The sequence below is a fragment of the Oncorhynchus keta genome, chromosome 2, assembly GCF_023373465.1.
Source record: "Oncorhynchus keta strain PuntledgeMale-10-30-2019 chromosome 2, Oket_V2, whole genome shotgun sequence".
Classification (NCBI taxonomy): domain Eukaryota; kingdom Metazoa; phylum Chordata; class Actinopteri; order Salmoniformes; family Salmonidae; genus Oncorhynchus; species Oncorhynchus keta.
The window spans coordinates 37,588,511-37,604,804 of NC_068422.1; the positions used below are offsets into that span (position 1 = coordinate 37,588,511).

General features: G+C 41.2%; 1 protein-coding gene across 2 annotated transcripts in view; it reads left to right on the forward strand.

Moving 5' to 3' along the window:
- LOC118400076 (receptor-type tyrosine-protein phosphatase epsilon-like) overlaps positions 1-16,294 on the forward strand; it is a 66,278-nt gene that overhangs the window by 13,866 nt on the left and 36,118 nt on the right. The window contains exon 2 of one of the 2 annotated variants that reach the window (XM_035796506.2): positions 9,794-10,096. The exons of the other annotated variant lie outside the window; for it this stretch is intronic. Coding sequence (XP_035652399.2) covers positions 9,979-10,096 — 118 coding nt within the window. The 5' untranslated portion in view covers positions 9,794-9,978. The remainder of the gene's footprint in view (positions 1-9,793; positions 10,097-16,294) is intronic. 2 annotated transcript variants of the gene reach the window in all.

Below are 16,294 nucleotides of genomic sequence, written 5' to 3' on the forward strand. Positions count from 1 at the left end.
AGCTCTAGGAAGAGTCTTGGTGGTTCCAAACTTTAAGAGTGACGGAGGCCACTGTGTTGTTGAAGACCTTCAATGCTGCATAAATGTTTTGGTACTCTTCCCCAGATCTGTGCATCGACACAATGCTGTCTTGGAGCTCTACTGACAATTCCTTTAACCTCATGGCTTGGTTTTTGCTCTGCCATGCACTGTCAACTGTGGGACATTATATAGACAGGTGGACTCCAATCAAGTTGTAGAAACATCTCAAGGATGATCAATGGAAACAGGATGCACCTGAGCTCAATTTTGAGTATCATAGCAAATGGTCTGAATAGTTATGTAAATCATTTTGAATACATTTGCTGAAATGTCTAAAAAACTGTTTTCGCTTGGTGATTATAGGGTATTGTGTGTAGATGAGGAAAGACATTTATTTAATCCATTTTAAAATAAGGCTGTAATGTAACAAAATGTGGAAATAGTCATGTGCTCTGAATTATTTCCGAATGCACTGTAAGAATTCCCACTGTAATGATTCTAACATACATGCTAGAATCACCTTTGGCAGTGATTACAGCTGTGGGTCTTTCTCTTTAACTATCCAAAAGCTTTGCACACTTGGATTGTACATTATCTGCTTATTATTATTTTCAAAATGCTTCAAGCTCTGTCAAATTGGTTGTTGATCATTGCTAGACAACCATATTCAAGTCTTGCCATAGATTTTCTAGCAGATTTAAGTCAAAACTGTATCTTGGCCACTCAGGAACAAGCAAATCCAGTGTAGGTTTGGCCTTGTGTTTTATTTTTATTGTTATTGCCCAGCTGAAAGGTGAATTCATCTCCCAGTGTCTGTTGGAAAGCAGACTTACCAGGTTTGCCTGTGCTTAGCTCCATTTGGTTTATTATTTTCCTGAAAAACTCCTGACATAGTGTACGCTTAGCGATATTCCATGTTAGGGCAATGTGACTGATCTAGCCCCAGATAATAGTTGGTAATTGATATTCACATATTTTTTAATTGCAAGTAATGCTTTACTTCATTCACTTCCTCGTCTGTAAATAATATCATAGTGACGTAACGTTAGTAAATGTCCAGTAGAAAACTAAAGCAGCATTATCTTTCCAGCTCCAGAGATCATTCACAGGGCCATTTCTGCCTGGATACACGATGATTCATATTTGACTGACAGCTTCTCTAATGTGATTTGTTTGTGCACGACCTGGTCAGGGGGTGTGTCTGTGCCATCAGTGACGGTCATTGGTCAGTGTGGGGTTCCTGTTACTATATCAGCTGGACTCTTGCAGGTTACTGTGCACAACATGGTGATCAAGGATTGAGGGCAATGTTTTATCATGTTTAGCCTTGCTTGTTATTGTGCAATTGTTCATCTACAATTTCGTTTTTCACATTCTTGGATTACAAGTACAGAGTGCAATTGGATTAACTTTACTATATTTTCTGACGTTCAGTGCTGTTGTACTTGACAAATCACTCATTTGTCATTAGGCAATGCTCTTTAGGTCATTGTGTTGCCATCACAAAAACAACTCCCAAAAAGTAAACTCACACCCATCTTTCTCCATGGGGGGTCCAGGAAGATTATGTATGCTCTCGCTGTCCTTCATGGTTTGTCATGGTATAGAAACAGACGGACACAATAGACACAAAATGTTGTACTGTGTCTACTAAATCATCAGGGAATAGATTATGACCTCTTTGTGATAGTGTCACATTTTTTCTCTCAGACATGTATGTTGTAGCCTCATCAGTAAACTGGTCTAGCTAACATATGGGTTTAATGGACACTGCTTCAATTAGTGAAATTTATACTTCAGCCCAAAAATGTTATTACATTAGGAACATGTGGATTTTTTAGTTTGTATATTTTTGTTGCTGCGAAACAGTGCACCTAGATGCATTCAGGGTCAATCCACTTAAAACCCTTTTGATAATATAAAGTAATTTGTATGTTGGCATACACTAATAGATGGTAAACAGCTTCCGTATGTTGCATGGGTAAATATGTGCTTAATTTGACTCAATCAAATCAAGTAAACTAGGGATGCACCGATATGACATTTTTGTCCAATATCGATATCCAATATTTTCCTTGCCCCCCAAAAAATGATTACGATAACCAATATTTAACATTTTTGTGGCCTTTTAAGCATTCTAGTACAGTTAAATACAGTGCCTTGCGAAAGTATTCGGCCCCCTTGAACTTTGCGACCTTTTGCCACATTTCAGGCTTCAAACATAAAGATATAAAACTGTATTTTTTGTGAAGAATCAACAACAAGTGGGACACAATCATGAAGTGGAACGACATTTATTGGATATTTCAAACTTTTTTAACAAATCAAAAACTGAAAAATTGGCATTGCAAAATTATTCAGCCCCCTTAAGTTAATACTTTGTAGCGCCACCTTTTGCTGCGATTACAGCTGTACGTTGCTTGGGGTATGTCTATCAGTTTTGCACATCGAGAGACTGAAATGTTTTCCCATTCCTCCTTGCAAAACAGCTCGAGCTCAGTGAGGTTGGATGGAGAGCATTTGTGAACAGCAGTTTTCAGTTCTTTCCACAGATTCTCGATTGGATTCAGGTCTGGACTTTGACTTGGCCATTCTAACACCTGGATATGTTTATTTTTGAACCATTCCATTGTAGATTTTGCTTTATGTTTTGGATCATTGTCTTGTTGGAAGACAAATCTCCGTCCCAGTCTCAGGTCTTTTGCAGACTCCATCAGGTTCTTCCAGAATGGTCCTGTATTTGGCTCCATCCATCTTCCCTGTCCCTGCTGAAGAAAAGCAGGCCCAAACCATGATGCTGCCACCACCATGTTTGACAGTGGGTATGGTGTGTTCAGGGTGTTGCTTTTATGCCAAACATAACGTTTTGCATTGTTGCCAAAAAGTTCAATTTTGGTTTCATCTGACCAGAGCACCTTCTTCCACATGTTTGGTGTGTCTCCCAGGTGGCTTGTGGCAAACTTTAAACTACATTTTTTATGGATATCTTTAAGAAATGGCTTTCTTCTTGCCACTCTTCCATAAAGGCCAGATTTGTGGAATATATGACTGATTGTTGTCCTATGGACAGAGTCTCCCACTTCAGCTGTAGATCTCTGCAGTTCATCCAGAGTGATCATGGGCCTCTTGGCTGCATCTCTGATCAGTCTTCTCCTTGTATGAGCTGAAAGTTTAGAAGGACAGCCAGTTCTTGGTAGATTTGCAGTGGTCTGATACTCCTTCCATTTCAATATTATCACTTGCACAGTGCTCCTTGGGATGTTTAAACCTTGGGAAATCTTTTTGTATCCAAATCCGGCTTTAAACTTCTTCACAACAGTATCTCGGACGTGCCTGGTGTGTTCCTTGTTCTTCATGATGCTCTCTGCGCTTTTAACGGACCTCTGAGACTATCACAGTGCAGGTGCATTTATACGGAGACTTGATTACACACAGGTGGATTGTATTTATCATCATTAGTCATTTAGGTCAACATTGGATCATTCAGAGATCCTCACTGAACTTCTGGAGAGAGTTTGCTGCACTGAAAGTAAAGGGGCTGAATAATTTTGCACGCCCAATTTTTGTTTGTTAAAAAAGTTTGAAATATCCAATAAATATTGTTCCACTTCATGATTGTGTCCCACTTGTTGTTGATTGTTCACAAAAAAATACAGTTTTATATATTTATGTTTGAAGCAAAAGGTCGCAAAGTTCAAGGGGACCGAATACTTTCGCAAGGCACTGTAGTTAACACACACACACATCTCCGTGCAAGAGGCATCACTACAGTCCCTCGTTCAAATCCGGGCTGTATCACATCCGGCCCTGATTGGGAGTCCCGTAGGGCAGTGCACAATTGGCCCAGCGTCGTCCGAGTTTGGCCATCATTGTAAATAATAATTTGTTCTTAACTGTCTTGCCTTGTTAAATAAAGGTTACACACACCACATACACACCAAACCACACTGACCAAAAAGTAATTTTGTTGGCATTTACGTATGTCCCCATTACCAGTAAAATGTAATCAAAACCTATTTATTTCACTTACTTCCTGTGCTGTTTTGTTGTTCATTTGTTCAGTCACAACCAGGATTTCATCATACATGTCAACCATTGAAGTTTCAGCTCTGTCTGTCCGTGGCCTCTCTTCCTCAATGCGCACTGTCAACATGTCCGTTTCGATCTTTTACAGCTGTGTAGTGTACAATATGTAACACTTCACGTAAACCCTGTTTCTTGTCTGCATCGAAGAAGCGGCCCTTGTACCTAGCAGTGAGCATGGTGGCGACACAGTAAAGAGGCTCAGAGAGAATACCACCGAATCGCTTGTTCACAGCCTCGAGTACTTTTGTAAGATATAACCTGACGGTGTGTGTCGGCAGATTGGTTGAGCAGGCGTTTCAATGCCATGATAGAGGGTATCACGCCTGCTGCAGACGCAGTTGTCATGTCTCTGACTATGATTAAATTATATGACATGCTATTTTATCAAATCAATTACCTAACGTTTAATTGATTATTGATTTATTTAAACCATGCAACAATTAAGCCATTAATAACTTGGGGCACCATGGAAACATTCATTTATATAGGTCGGTTATCTCCCAAATCCACTCTCTTAAAGTTCTGAAGATCTTTACTATCAATAGCAGTCAATTATTAATCGTCACGTTATTCAGTCTCATATTCTTCCGGTGCCGACAGAGATGGCCGCCTCGCTTCGTGTTCCTAGGAAACTATGCAGTATTTAGTTTTTTACGTGTTATTTCTTACATTGGTACCCCAGGTAAACTTAGGTTTTATTACATACGGTCGGGAGAAACTACTGGATATAAGAGCAACGTCAACTCACCATCATTACGACCAGGAATACGACTTTCCCTAAGCGGATCCTCTGTTTTGCCCACCACCCAGGACAATGGATCGGATCCCAGCCAGCGAAACAAAACAATGACGCCTTAAAAGGGGCAGACGAAGTGGTCTTCTGGTCAGGCTCCCGAGCATACTACTCGCTAATGTTCAGTCTCTTGACAACAAGGTTGATCAAGGATAGCATTCCAGAGAGACATAAGAGACTGTAACGTTCTTTGCTTCACGGAAACATGGCTCACTTGAGACACACTATCGGAGTCGGTACAGCCAGCTGGTTTCTTCATGCATCGCACCGACAGAAACTAGCATCTTTCTGGTAAGAAGAGGGGGCGGGTATGCCTAATGATTAACGAGACGTGGTGTGATCATAACAACATACAGGAAGGAACTCAAGTCCTTCTGTTCACCTGACTTAGAATTCCTCACAATCAAATGTCGACCGCATTATCTACCAAGAAAATTCTCTTTGATTATTATCACAGCCACATATATTCCCCCCCAAGCCGACACATCGATGGCCCTGAAACAAACTTTATTTGACTCTATGTAAACTGGAAACCACAGATCCTGAGGCTGCATTCATTGTAGCTGAAAACAAGACTCCCTATATTCTATCAGCATATTGATTGTGCTACCAGGGCTGGTAAAACCCTGGATCATTGTTATTCTAACTTCCGCAACGCATATAAGGCCCTCCCCCGCCATCCTTTCGGAAAAGCTGACCACGACTCCATTTTGTTGCTTCCAGCCTATAGACAGAGACTAAAACAGGAAGCTCCCGCGCTCAGGTCTGTTCAAAGCTGTTCCGACCAATCGGATTCCACGCTTCAAGATTGCTTCGATCACGTGGATTGGGATATGTTCCGCATTGCGTCAAACAACAACATTGACGAATACGCTGATTCGGTGAGCGTGTTTATTAGCAAGTGCATCTGTGATGTCGTACCCACAGCAACTATTAAAACCTACCCAAACCAGAAACCGTGGATTGATGGCAGAATTCGCGCCAAACTGAAAGTGCAAACCATTGCTTTTAATCAGGGCAAGGTGACCGTAAACATGACCGAATACAAACAGTGTAGCTATTCCCTCCGCAAGGCAATCAAACTAGCTAAGCGTCAGTAGAGAGACAAAGTAGAGTCGCAATTCAACAGCTCAAACACAAGAGGTATGTGGCAGGGTCTACAGTCAATCATGGATTACAAAAAGGAAACCAGCCCCGTCGTGAACCAGGATGTCTTGCTCCCAGACAGACTAAACAACTTCTTTGCTCGCTTTGATGACAATACAGTGCCACTGACACGGCCCGCTACCAAAACCTGCGGACTCTCCTTCACTGCAGTCGACAAGAGTAAAACATTTCAAAGTGTTAACCCTCGCAAGGCTGCAGGCCCAGGCGGCATCCCCTGCCGCGTCCTCAGAGCAGCTGGATGGTGTGTTTACAGACATATTCAATCAATCCTTATCCCAGTCTGCTGTTCCCACATGCTTCAACAGGGCCAACATTGTTCCTGTTCCCAAGAAAGCTAAGGTAACTGAGCTAAACGACTACCACCCCATAGCACTCACTTCCGTCATCATGAAATGCTTTAAGAGACTTGTCAAAGACCATATCACCTCCACCCTACCTGACACCCTAGACCCATTCCAATTTGCCTACCGACCCAATAGGTCCACAGACGACGCAATCGCAACCACACTGCCCTAACCCATCTGGACAAGAGGAATACATATGTGAGAATGCTGTTCATCGACTACAGCTCAGCATTTAACACCATAATACCCTCCAAACTCGTCATCAAGCTTGAGACCCTGGGTCTCGACCCCGCCCTGTGCAACTGAGTACTGGACTTCCTGACGGGCAGCCCCCAGGTGGTGAGGGTAGGAAACAACATCCCCACCTCGCTGATCCTCAACACTGGGGCCCCACAAGGGTGTGTTCTGTGCCCTCTCCTGTACTCCCTGTTCACCCCCGACTGCATGGTAATGCACGCCTCCAACTCAATCATCAAATTTGAAAAGCCCCTAGTGCTAACCCGATATGACGGCTGGTTATACAAAGGAAGGGGGTTGGGTTTGAATGAAAGAGTGGGAAGACTGAGGGACAAAGGGATTGGGTCTCTATCGGACCTTGAGAAGCTATGCTACCGTAAATACAGAATCTTATGCCTTCTAATATCCACCCATTCAGAAAACGAAAATGCAAGATATATTTACACTGAGCTGCGCTTCGATAGATGGGTCGAAGATGGAAGACTGGTTACCCAGCAGAGATCGCCATTGTCCTGTGAAGAATCTTTCTGAAGAATCTTTCTGATCATAGTGTTATAGAGTGGATATGTTAAAGTACCTTGTCATTATTAGGAGATTGTCTGTCCTTTCCTAGGCCATGTACGTTTTCAGCTGCAGCTGATAGCTCAACGTCTAGGAGGTATCACTTCTTATTTAGTGAATAATCGTTCAAAGTTCATACCAAGTTACCACAATCAGCTCACGCTGTATTCTGGCTTTTCTAGTCGAAAGTCCTAACGTTCGATGACTAATGACTATATCGACATCACTTGAAACGCATCTCAGCAAGGAAGAAGAAACTGCTCCAAAACCGCCATAAACAATCCAGACTACGGTTTGCAACTGCACATGGGGACAAGAGCGTACTTTTTGGAGAAATGTCCTCTGGTCTGATGAAACAAAATTAGAACTATTTGGCCATAATGACCATCATTATGTTTGGAGGAAAAAGGGGGAGGCTTGCAAGCCGAAGAACACCATCCCATCCGTGAAGCATGGTGGTGGCAGCATAATTTTGTGGGGGTGCTTGCTGCAGGAGGGACTGGTGCGCTTCACAAAATAGATGGCTTCATGAGGGAGGAAAATTATGTAGATATATTGAAGCAAGATCTCAAGACATCAGTCAGAAAGTTAATGCTTGGTCGCAAATGGGTCTTCCAAACCAAGCATACTTCCAAAGTTTTGGCAAAATGACTTAAGGAGAACAAAGTCAAGGTATTGGACATGGGCATCACAAAGCCCTGACCTCAATCCTATAGAAAATATGTGGGCGGACCTGAAAAAGCGTGTGTGAGCAAGGAGGCCTACAAACCTGACTCAGTTACACCAGCTCTGTCAGGAGGAATGGGCCATAATTCACCCAACTTATTGTGGGAAGCTTGTGGAAGGCTATCCGAAACGTTTGAGCCAAAATAAACTATTTAAAGGCAATGCTACCAAGTACTAATTGGGTGTAAACTTCTGACCCACTGGGAATGTGATGAAAGAAATAAAGGTTAAATAAATCATTCTCTCTACTATTATTCTGACATTTCCCATTCTTAAAATAAAGTGGTAATCCTAATTGACATAAGACAGGGAATTTTTACTTTGATTAAATGTCCGGAATTGTGAAACTGAGTTTAAATGTATTTGGCTAAGGTGTATTTTTTACCTTCCGACTTCATCTGTACGTCAGCTTTGACATTGGTTTTGCACATCGGCTTTAAACTAGACATCGTGCCGATGCCGATGTTGGAATTTTAGTTAATATCGTCCGTTTCCGATATGCTGACCGATATATCGTGCATCGCTAAAGTAAGCCAATGAACAGTGAAAGTCATGTACTATCAACAGGGATAAGTAACTGTTTGTATAATCTGTGTCAGCAGTTTTAGAATGTGATCATTATCATGTAACCCAATAGATGCTCCTTATCTGTCCCAGGTTCTCGTCCATTATTTTGAATCAGTAGAGAACTGACATTGCACAATAGTTCTTCCCTTTTTCCTAGATGCCCCATTTTCCCATCACAGCTTTGTATGAGACGGGTTCTCCAGCTAAGCTCACTGACTCACCTCTGCTCTGTCTCAGTGGCCGGGGGGTGCTAACAATCTGGCTTTGTGTTTCCACTTGTGGGTAGAGGAACTCTGGGGCTGGGAGAGCGAGAGGGAGTGAGTAGGCACTCAGAGCCATGCTTTTTTCCCTTAGTACACTGCTAGAGCCATAGAGTAACGCCACAGTCAATGCTTTGTTTTGGGTGCTCAGATTCCAAAATGCAACAATGTGTAGCAATACTTAGTCGTTTAGAGCACATTGGAATGAAATACGGTCAATTCCAAATATGTACAGACCTGGGTGTGTTTCATGTAGATGCCATAATAAAAACAGCATTGTATGTGTGTTTGGCTTGGCTGTCATGTAAAACATTTAAAGTATTGAATGTTTCTATTGTTGAGGGATAGCATAACTGATTGTCTATTCCTCACTCTGTTCTGAAATTCTGCCGTGGGTGGGATTAGATTGCATGCTTAGCGATTTAATAGCTCTTGAAATGTTCATATGTTGCTTTGCCACACTGTGTGGGCTAGAACAAAGGGGTTTGTCTCAGTGCAGACAAAGGAACAGAATAACACACGCACACACACACACACACACACACACACACACACACACACACACACGCACACGCACACGCACTCACTCGTGACTGTGAACACTACACCCCTTCTCTTTCTTTCTCTCTCTTTTCCTCTCTCTATCCTCGACCCTCCCTCCTCTCACCCACACAGTCTAGCATAGTACAATCTCTCCCTACGGTACAGTTCACTCAATCAGACACCCACTCCTGGTGTACACAGGAAGTAGCTTTATTAGTTTGTTCATCTCTTTTATGAAGACTTTTCCTCTGAGTCAGGCCCAAACAATGAGCAAGAGAAACATGTATTTTGACTAACAAGCAAACAGTGGAGTCCTGTGGAGTCCAGGTCATGACTGTATTCATTGAATTCCCTGGTCTTTTTAAAGATATTTTGAATGTACTATATCTGGGCGTGTCACCATAGTAAGGAGGCAATAAGGTTTTCTAGAGCCACTTTAATAGCAGCAACCATGGTCCAACCTTTTCTCTTGTCTTCTCTTTCTTCAGGTGCTATGTGTTTATGGAGATCACTGAGCTCGAGATGACTTTTAAACCGTGTAATGACTTGAAACTTGGAAGTCCCCTGAAACCCAGCCCACTGGACCTTAGCTACAGGAACAAACTGTGTCCTGATCACAACCAATACTTCCCCAGCCAGTCCCACCAGACCCTGTTCCTCTGAGACTATGTGAATGTGGACTGTGTTATGGGTACAGAACCCCAAGGGCCCAGTCAGGAAGAGAATCAGACTTTCAGGTTGCTATGGACTATTGGATCAACTCCTGAATCGTGTCAGCTCTGCTTGGAACTGTGAGTAAACCCTGAGTCAATTTAATTTAAACTCAATAAATTTAGGGAATCAATCTAAATGCCATCTATTAACGAAAAGGGCCCCTTGTTTTCAATTAGGATTTCAAATCAATTCTTGAATTTACTTTGTTGACCCTTACCATTCTTCCGACACAGTGATAGGAGATTACAAAAACAAGATCATGGTACAGCTTCAATGTCAGTGCATATGGTACTGTGATGACTTGTGTGTATGGTTAAGCTTAGTGCATGTTAGCTGAAAGCAAATCCCAGAACGGAGGCTCAATACAGTATCATGCTTTTGAACAGGCAAAATATTCAACCTTCCATCATCCCACAACAAAGGAAACATCAGTTTGTGTAAACTAGCCATTCCTTTGACAATTGATGCCATAAAGCATATAGTTGTGATTGTGATATTTGTCTGTAACATTGGCCTGCTTCTTACCAGTGAAGCCATCCTTCCCTCTAGTACTGTTGCTGTTTGTCTGATAGGGAAGTTTCCCATTATGGCTGCTAATGCTTTACCGAGGGCCCAGGCATGTATCTATTCCAGCCTCTCATCTCTTCGCATCCTCTCCTCCTCTGTTCACACGCTCTTCTGACATGCATTTGTTTTGCACTTCCACTGACTGCTCCAGCCAGACAACCAATGCTGCTGAATGTGTTTGGGTGTTGCTTTCCACTGTCTTTCTTTTTTCTCTCCTTAAAAAAAAAAAAAAAAAATGCTTTTAGGTTTTATTGATTCATGGAGAAATCTGAAGTTAAATGGATGTGGATTGGGATGCCACATGAAGATGAATGTTTTATCGTTGTTTCATAAGACAAAGGATACACTATTTTAAATGTTTTTATTTCACTAGGCAAGTCAGGAATTAACAAATTCTTATTTACAATGACTGCCTAGCCCGGGCCAATTTTGCGCCACCCCTATGGCACTCCCAATCACGGCCGGATGTGATGCAGCCATGGATTAAAACCAGGTACTGGAGTGACGCTTCTTCCACTGAGATGCAGTGTCTTAGACCTCTGCGCCACTCGGGAGCCACTAGTCTAGCCAATCTGATGAAATCTCTTTGAAATTGGAGACAATGAAAGATTTCAAGGGCTGTAATGGATTGCTGTATTTTCGATGCCTTTTTTATGCTTGGATACAATTTTGCAGTCCATGTATGTTTGCACCATGTCCATTGGTCAAGAACATACACAAAACATATTTCAATGCTCGCGGATACAGTATACATTGTCCTCCGACATTGGAACCCGTGAGATAGGTTTTAACAATGTATAAACCATACATTTTTTAATCCATTCATCACTGTGTGCCCTTTAGCTGGGTTCATCTGGGTTCTTGTCAGGTTGTATAACATAACATTTTTCTTTATCCACATGTCAGAGTGGATATTTTGGTAACTAGGAATTCAAATGCACACTCTTCATCGGATGAAAGCGTCATTCAGTTGTGTGTGTGTGTGTGTGTGTGTGTGTGTGTGTGTGTGTGTGTGTGTGTGTGTGTGTGTGTGTGTGTGTGTGTGTGTGCACAGACATAAAATAGCTTTGAGGGCTTACTGAAGTAAAGTAACAATGAACATTAGGATTTTCCACTCAGGGTTATGGCTGGGATTAATATTTACCCACCTATCAGTGTTGCTGACGGTCAAACTAGATCAGAGGGGATTCATCACATTTAAACAGTTACTTCCACTTCATTTGACACACATACAGTACCAGTCAAACGTTTGGATGCACCTGCTCATTCAAGGGTTTTTCTTTATTTTTACTATTTTCTAAACTGTAGAATAATAAATGGGAAGACATCAACTATGAAATAACACATATGGAATCAGGAAGTAACCAAAAAAGTGTTAAACAAATCAAAATATATTTTATATTTTATATTCTTCAAAGTAGCCACCCTTTGCCTTGATGACAGCTTTGCACACTCTTGGCATTCTCTCAACCAGCTTCATGAGTTATTCACCTGGAATACATTTCAATTAACAGCTGTGCCTTGTTAAAAGTTCATTTGTGGAATTTCTTTCCTTCTTAATGTGTTGTGAGGGGTGGTATTCAGAAGATAGCCCTATTTGTTAAAAAAACAAGTCCATATTATGGTAAGAACAGCTCAAATAAGCAAAGAGAAAAGACAGTCCATCATTACTTTAAAACATGAATGTCAGTCAATCCGGAACATTTCAAGAACTTTGAAAGTTTCTTCAAGTGCAGTCGTAAAAACCATCATGCGCTATGATGAAACTGGCTCTCATTAGGAACCAAAAATCAAAAGGACAGGTTTCCACTGGTCTAATGTCCATTGCTCGTGTTTCTTGGCCCAAGCAAGTCTCTTCTTATTATTGGTGTCCTTTTGTAGTGGTTTCTTTGCAGCACTTTGACCATGAAGGCCTGATTCACGGTGTCTCCTCTGAACAGTTGATGTTTAGATGTGTCTCTTACTCTGTGATGCATTTACAGTCGCAAGAAAAAGTATGTGAACCCTTTGGAATTACCAGGATTTCTGCATAAATTTGACATAACATTTCACAACAATAAATGAACTAAAACTAATAACACACAAATTATTGTATTTTTCTTGTCTATTCTGAATACATAATTTAAACATTCACACTGTAGGTTGGAAAAAGTATGTGAACCCCTAGGCTAATGACTTCTCTAAAGCTAATTGGAGTCAGGAGTCAACTAACCGGAAGTCAAAACAATGAGACGAGTTTGGAGATGTTTGTTAGAGCTGCCCTGCCCCATAAAAAAAACACTCACAAATTTTGAGTTTGCTATTCACAAGAAGCATTGCCTGATGAATCATGCCTCGAACAAAAGAGAAGACCTAAGATTAAGAATTGTTGCCTTGCATAAAGCAGGGAAGGGTTACAAAAGTATCTCTAAAAGTCAGTCCATGGTAAGGCAAATTGTCTATAAATGGAGAAATTTCAGCACTGTTGCTAATCTCCCTAGGAGTGGCCGTCCTGCAAAGATGACTGCAAGAGCACAGCGCAGAATGCTCAATGAGTTTAAGAAGAATCCTAGAGTGTCAGCTAAAGACTTCCCGAAATCCCTGGAAGATGCTAGCATCTCTGTTGACGAGTCTACAATCCGTAAAACACTAAACAAGAATGATGTTCATGGGAGGATTCCATGGAAGAAGCCATGGCTGTCCAAAAAAACATTGCTGCAAGTTCGCAAAATAGCACCTGGATGTGCCAGAGCGCTACTGGCAAAATATTCTTTGGACAAATTTAACTTTTTATTTATTTTTTTATTTTTTTATTTCACCTTTATTTAACCAGGTAGGCTAGTTGAGAACAAGTTCTCATTTGAAACTGCGACCTGGCCAAGATAAAGCATAGCAGTGTGAACAGACAACACAGAGTTACACATGGAGTAAACAATTAACAAGTCAATAACACAGTAGAAAAAAATGGGCAGTCTATATACAATGTGTGCAAAAGGCATGAGGAGGTAGGCGAATAATACAATTTTGCAGATTAACACTGGAGTGATAAATGATCAGATGGTCATGTACAGGTAGAGATATTGGTGTGCAAAAGAGCAGAAAAGTAAATAAAATAAAAAAAAACAGTATAAAAACAGTATGGGAATGAGGTAGGTGAAAATGGGTGGGCTATTTACCAATAGACTATGTACAGCTGCAGCGATCGGTTAGTTGCTTGGATAGCTGATGTTTGAAGTTGGTGAGGGAGATAAAAGTCTCCAACTTCAGCGATTTTTGCAGTTCGTTCCAGTCACAGGCAGCAGAGTACTGGAACGAAAGGCGGCCAAATGAGGTGTTGGCTTTAGGGATGATCAGTGAGATACACCTGCTGGAACGCGTGCTACGGATGGGTGTTGCCATCGTGACCAGTGAACTGAGATAAGGTGGAGCTTTACCTAGCATGGACTTGTAGATGACCTGGAGCCAGTGGGTCTGGCGACGAATATGTAGTGAGGGCCAGCCGACTAGAGCATACAAGTCGCAGTGGTGGGTGGTATACAAACTAAAGTTGTGTTGTTTGTAAGGACCATACAACACTGTGTGTGGAGAAAAAAAGGCACAGCACATCAAAATCAAAACCTCATCTCAACTGTAAACTATGGTGGAGAGAGCATCATGGTTTGGGGCTGCTTTGCTGTCCCAGGGCCGGGACAGCTTGCTATCATCGATGAAAAAATGTATTTCCAAGTTTATCAAGACATTTTGCAGGAGAATGTAAGGCTATCTGTCTGTCAATTGAAGCTCTACAGAAGTTAGGTGATGCAACAGGACAACAACCCAAAAGACAGAAGTAAATCAACAACGGAATGGCTTGAACAGAAGAAAATACGCCTTCTGGAGTGGCCCAGTCAGTCCTGACCTCAACTCGATTGAGATGCTGTGGCATGACCTCAAGAGAGAGGTTCACATCAGACATCCCAAGAATATTGTGGAACTGAAACAGTTTTGTAAAGAAGAATGGTCAAATTCCTCCTGACCATTGTGAAGGTCTGATCCACAACTACAGAAAACGTTTGGTTGAGGTTATTGCTGCCAAAGGAGGGTCAACCTGTTATTAAATTCAGGGGTTCACATACTTTTCCCGACCTGCACTTTACACAGTGTGTTCAATAAAGACATGAAAAAGTATAATTGTTTGTTTGTTATTAGTTTAAGCAGGATGTGTTTGTATATTGTTGTGACTTAGACTTCATTTATGCAGAAATCCAAGTAATTCTAAAGGATTCACATACTTTTTCTTGCCACTGTATTTGGGCTGCAATTTCTGAGGCTGGTAACTCTAACGAACTTATCCTCTGCACAGAGGTAACTCTGGGTCTTCCTTTCCTGTGGCGGTCCTCAAACGAGCCAGTTTCATTATAGCGCTTGATGGTTTTTACGACTGCAATTGAAGAAACTTGAAAAATGATTGACATTTTCCTCATTGACTGCCCTTCATGTCTTAAAGTAATGATGGATTGTTGTTTCTCTTTGCTTATTTGAGCTGTTCTTGCCATAATATGGACTTGGTCTTTTACCAAATAGGGCTATCTTCTGTATACCACCCCTACCTTGTCACAACACAACTGATTGGCTCAAATGCATTAAGAAGGAAAGACATTCCACACATTAATTAAGAAGTTTTGAAATGCATTCCAGGTGACTACCTCATGAATCTGGTTGAGAGAATGCCAAGAGTGTGCAAAGTTGTCATCAAGGCAAAGCGTGGCCACTTTGAAGAATCTCAAATATAAAATATATTTTTTATACTTTCTTCGTTACTACATGATTCAATTTCATAGTTTTGATTCCTTCACTATTATTCTACAATGTAGAAAATAATACAAATGGAATGAGTAGGTGTGTCCAAACCTTTGACTGGTACTGTAGAGAGAGAGAGACACAGAGAGAGAGAGACACAGAGAGAGAGACACAGAGAGAGAGAGAGAGAGAGAGAGAGGTGAATGAACTGAGAGAAAGCATGCAGGGAATTCTACACCATTAAAAATGTAATTCTAGTTGAAATACCTATTAAAATTTGGCTAAAACTAATTGAATGTGTTATTGAACTAATTGCACTTTATGGCAGCGATGTGTGGGGTCCACTTGCAAAACAATATTTCACCCAATGGGACAAACACCCTATTGAAACCCTGCATGCAGTTCTGTAAGATTCTCTTACATGTCCAGAGGAAAACTACAGACAATGCATGCAGGGCAGAATTAGGCCAAAATCCACTAATAATAAAAGCTCAAAAAAGATAAATTAAGTTTTGGAAACATCTAAAATTCAGTGAACCCCTCTCATACCGGACAATTTACATTGACCCTCCCTTGTACACTGCTGCTACTCGCTGTTTGTTTGTTACCTATGCATAGTCATACTTTTTATTATCACTTTTTATTTTAGTCTACTTGGTAAATATTTTCTCCTTCTTGAACTGCACAGTTGGTTAAGGGCTTGTAAGTAAGCATTTCACGGTAAAGTCTAAACTTGTTATATTCGGAGCATGTGGCAAATAAAGTTTTATTTGATGTCATTACCAAACCCTGCAATGCCAAGAGCTGAGCAAAGAAAAGAGTCCCCACATCCAGCTGGTCCTGGGGCTGAGTTGACAAACCTGTTCTACTAACACACTGAAGCCTCAGGACCAGAACATCCAATCCATCAGATCAAACAAATTATAACACAGTCAAAACAAAACTACAGT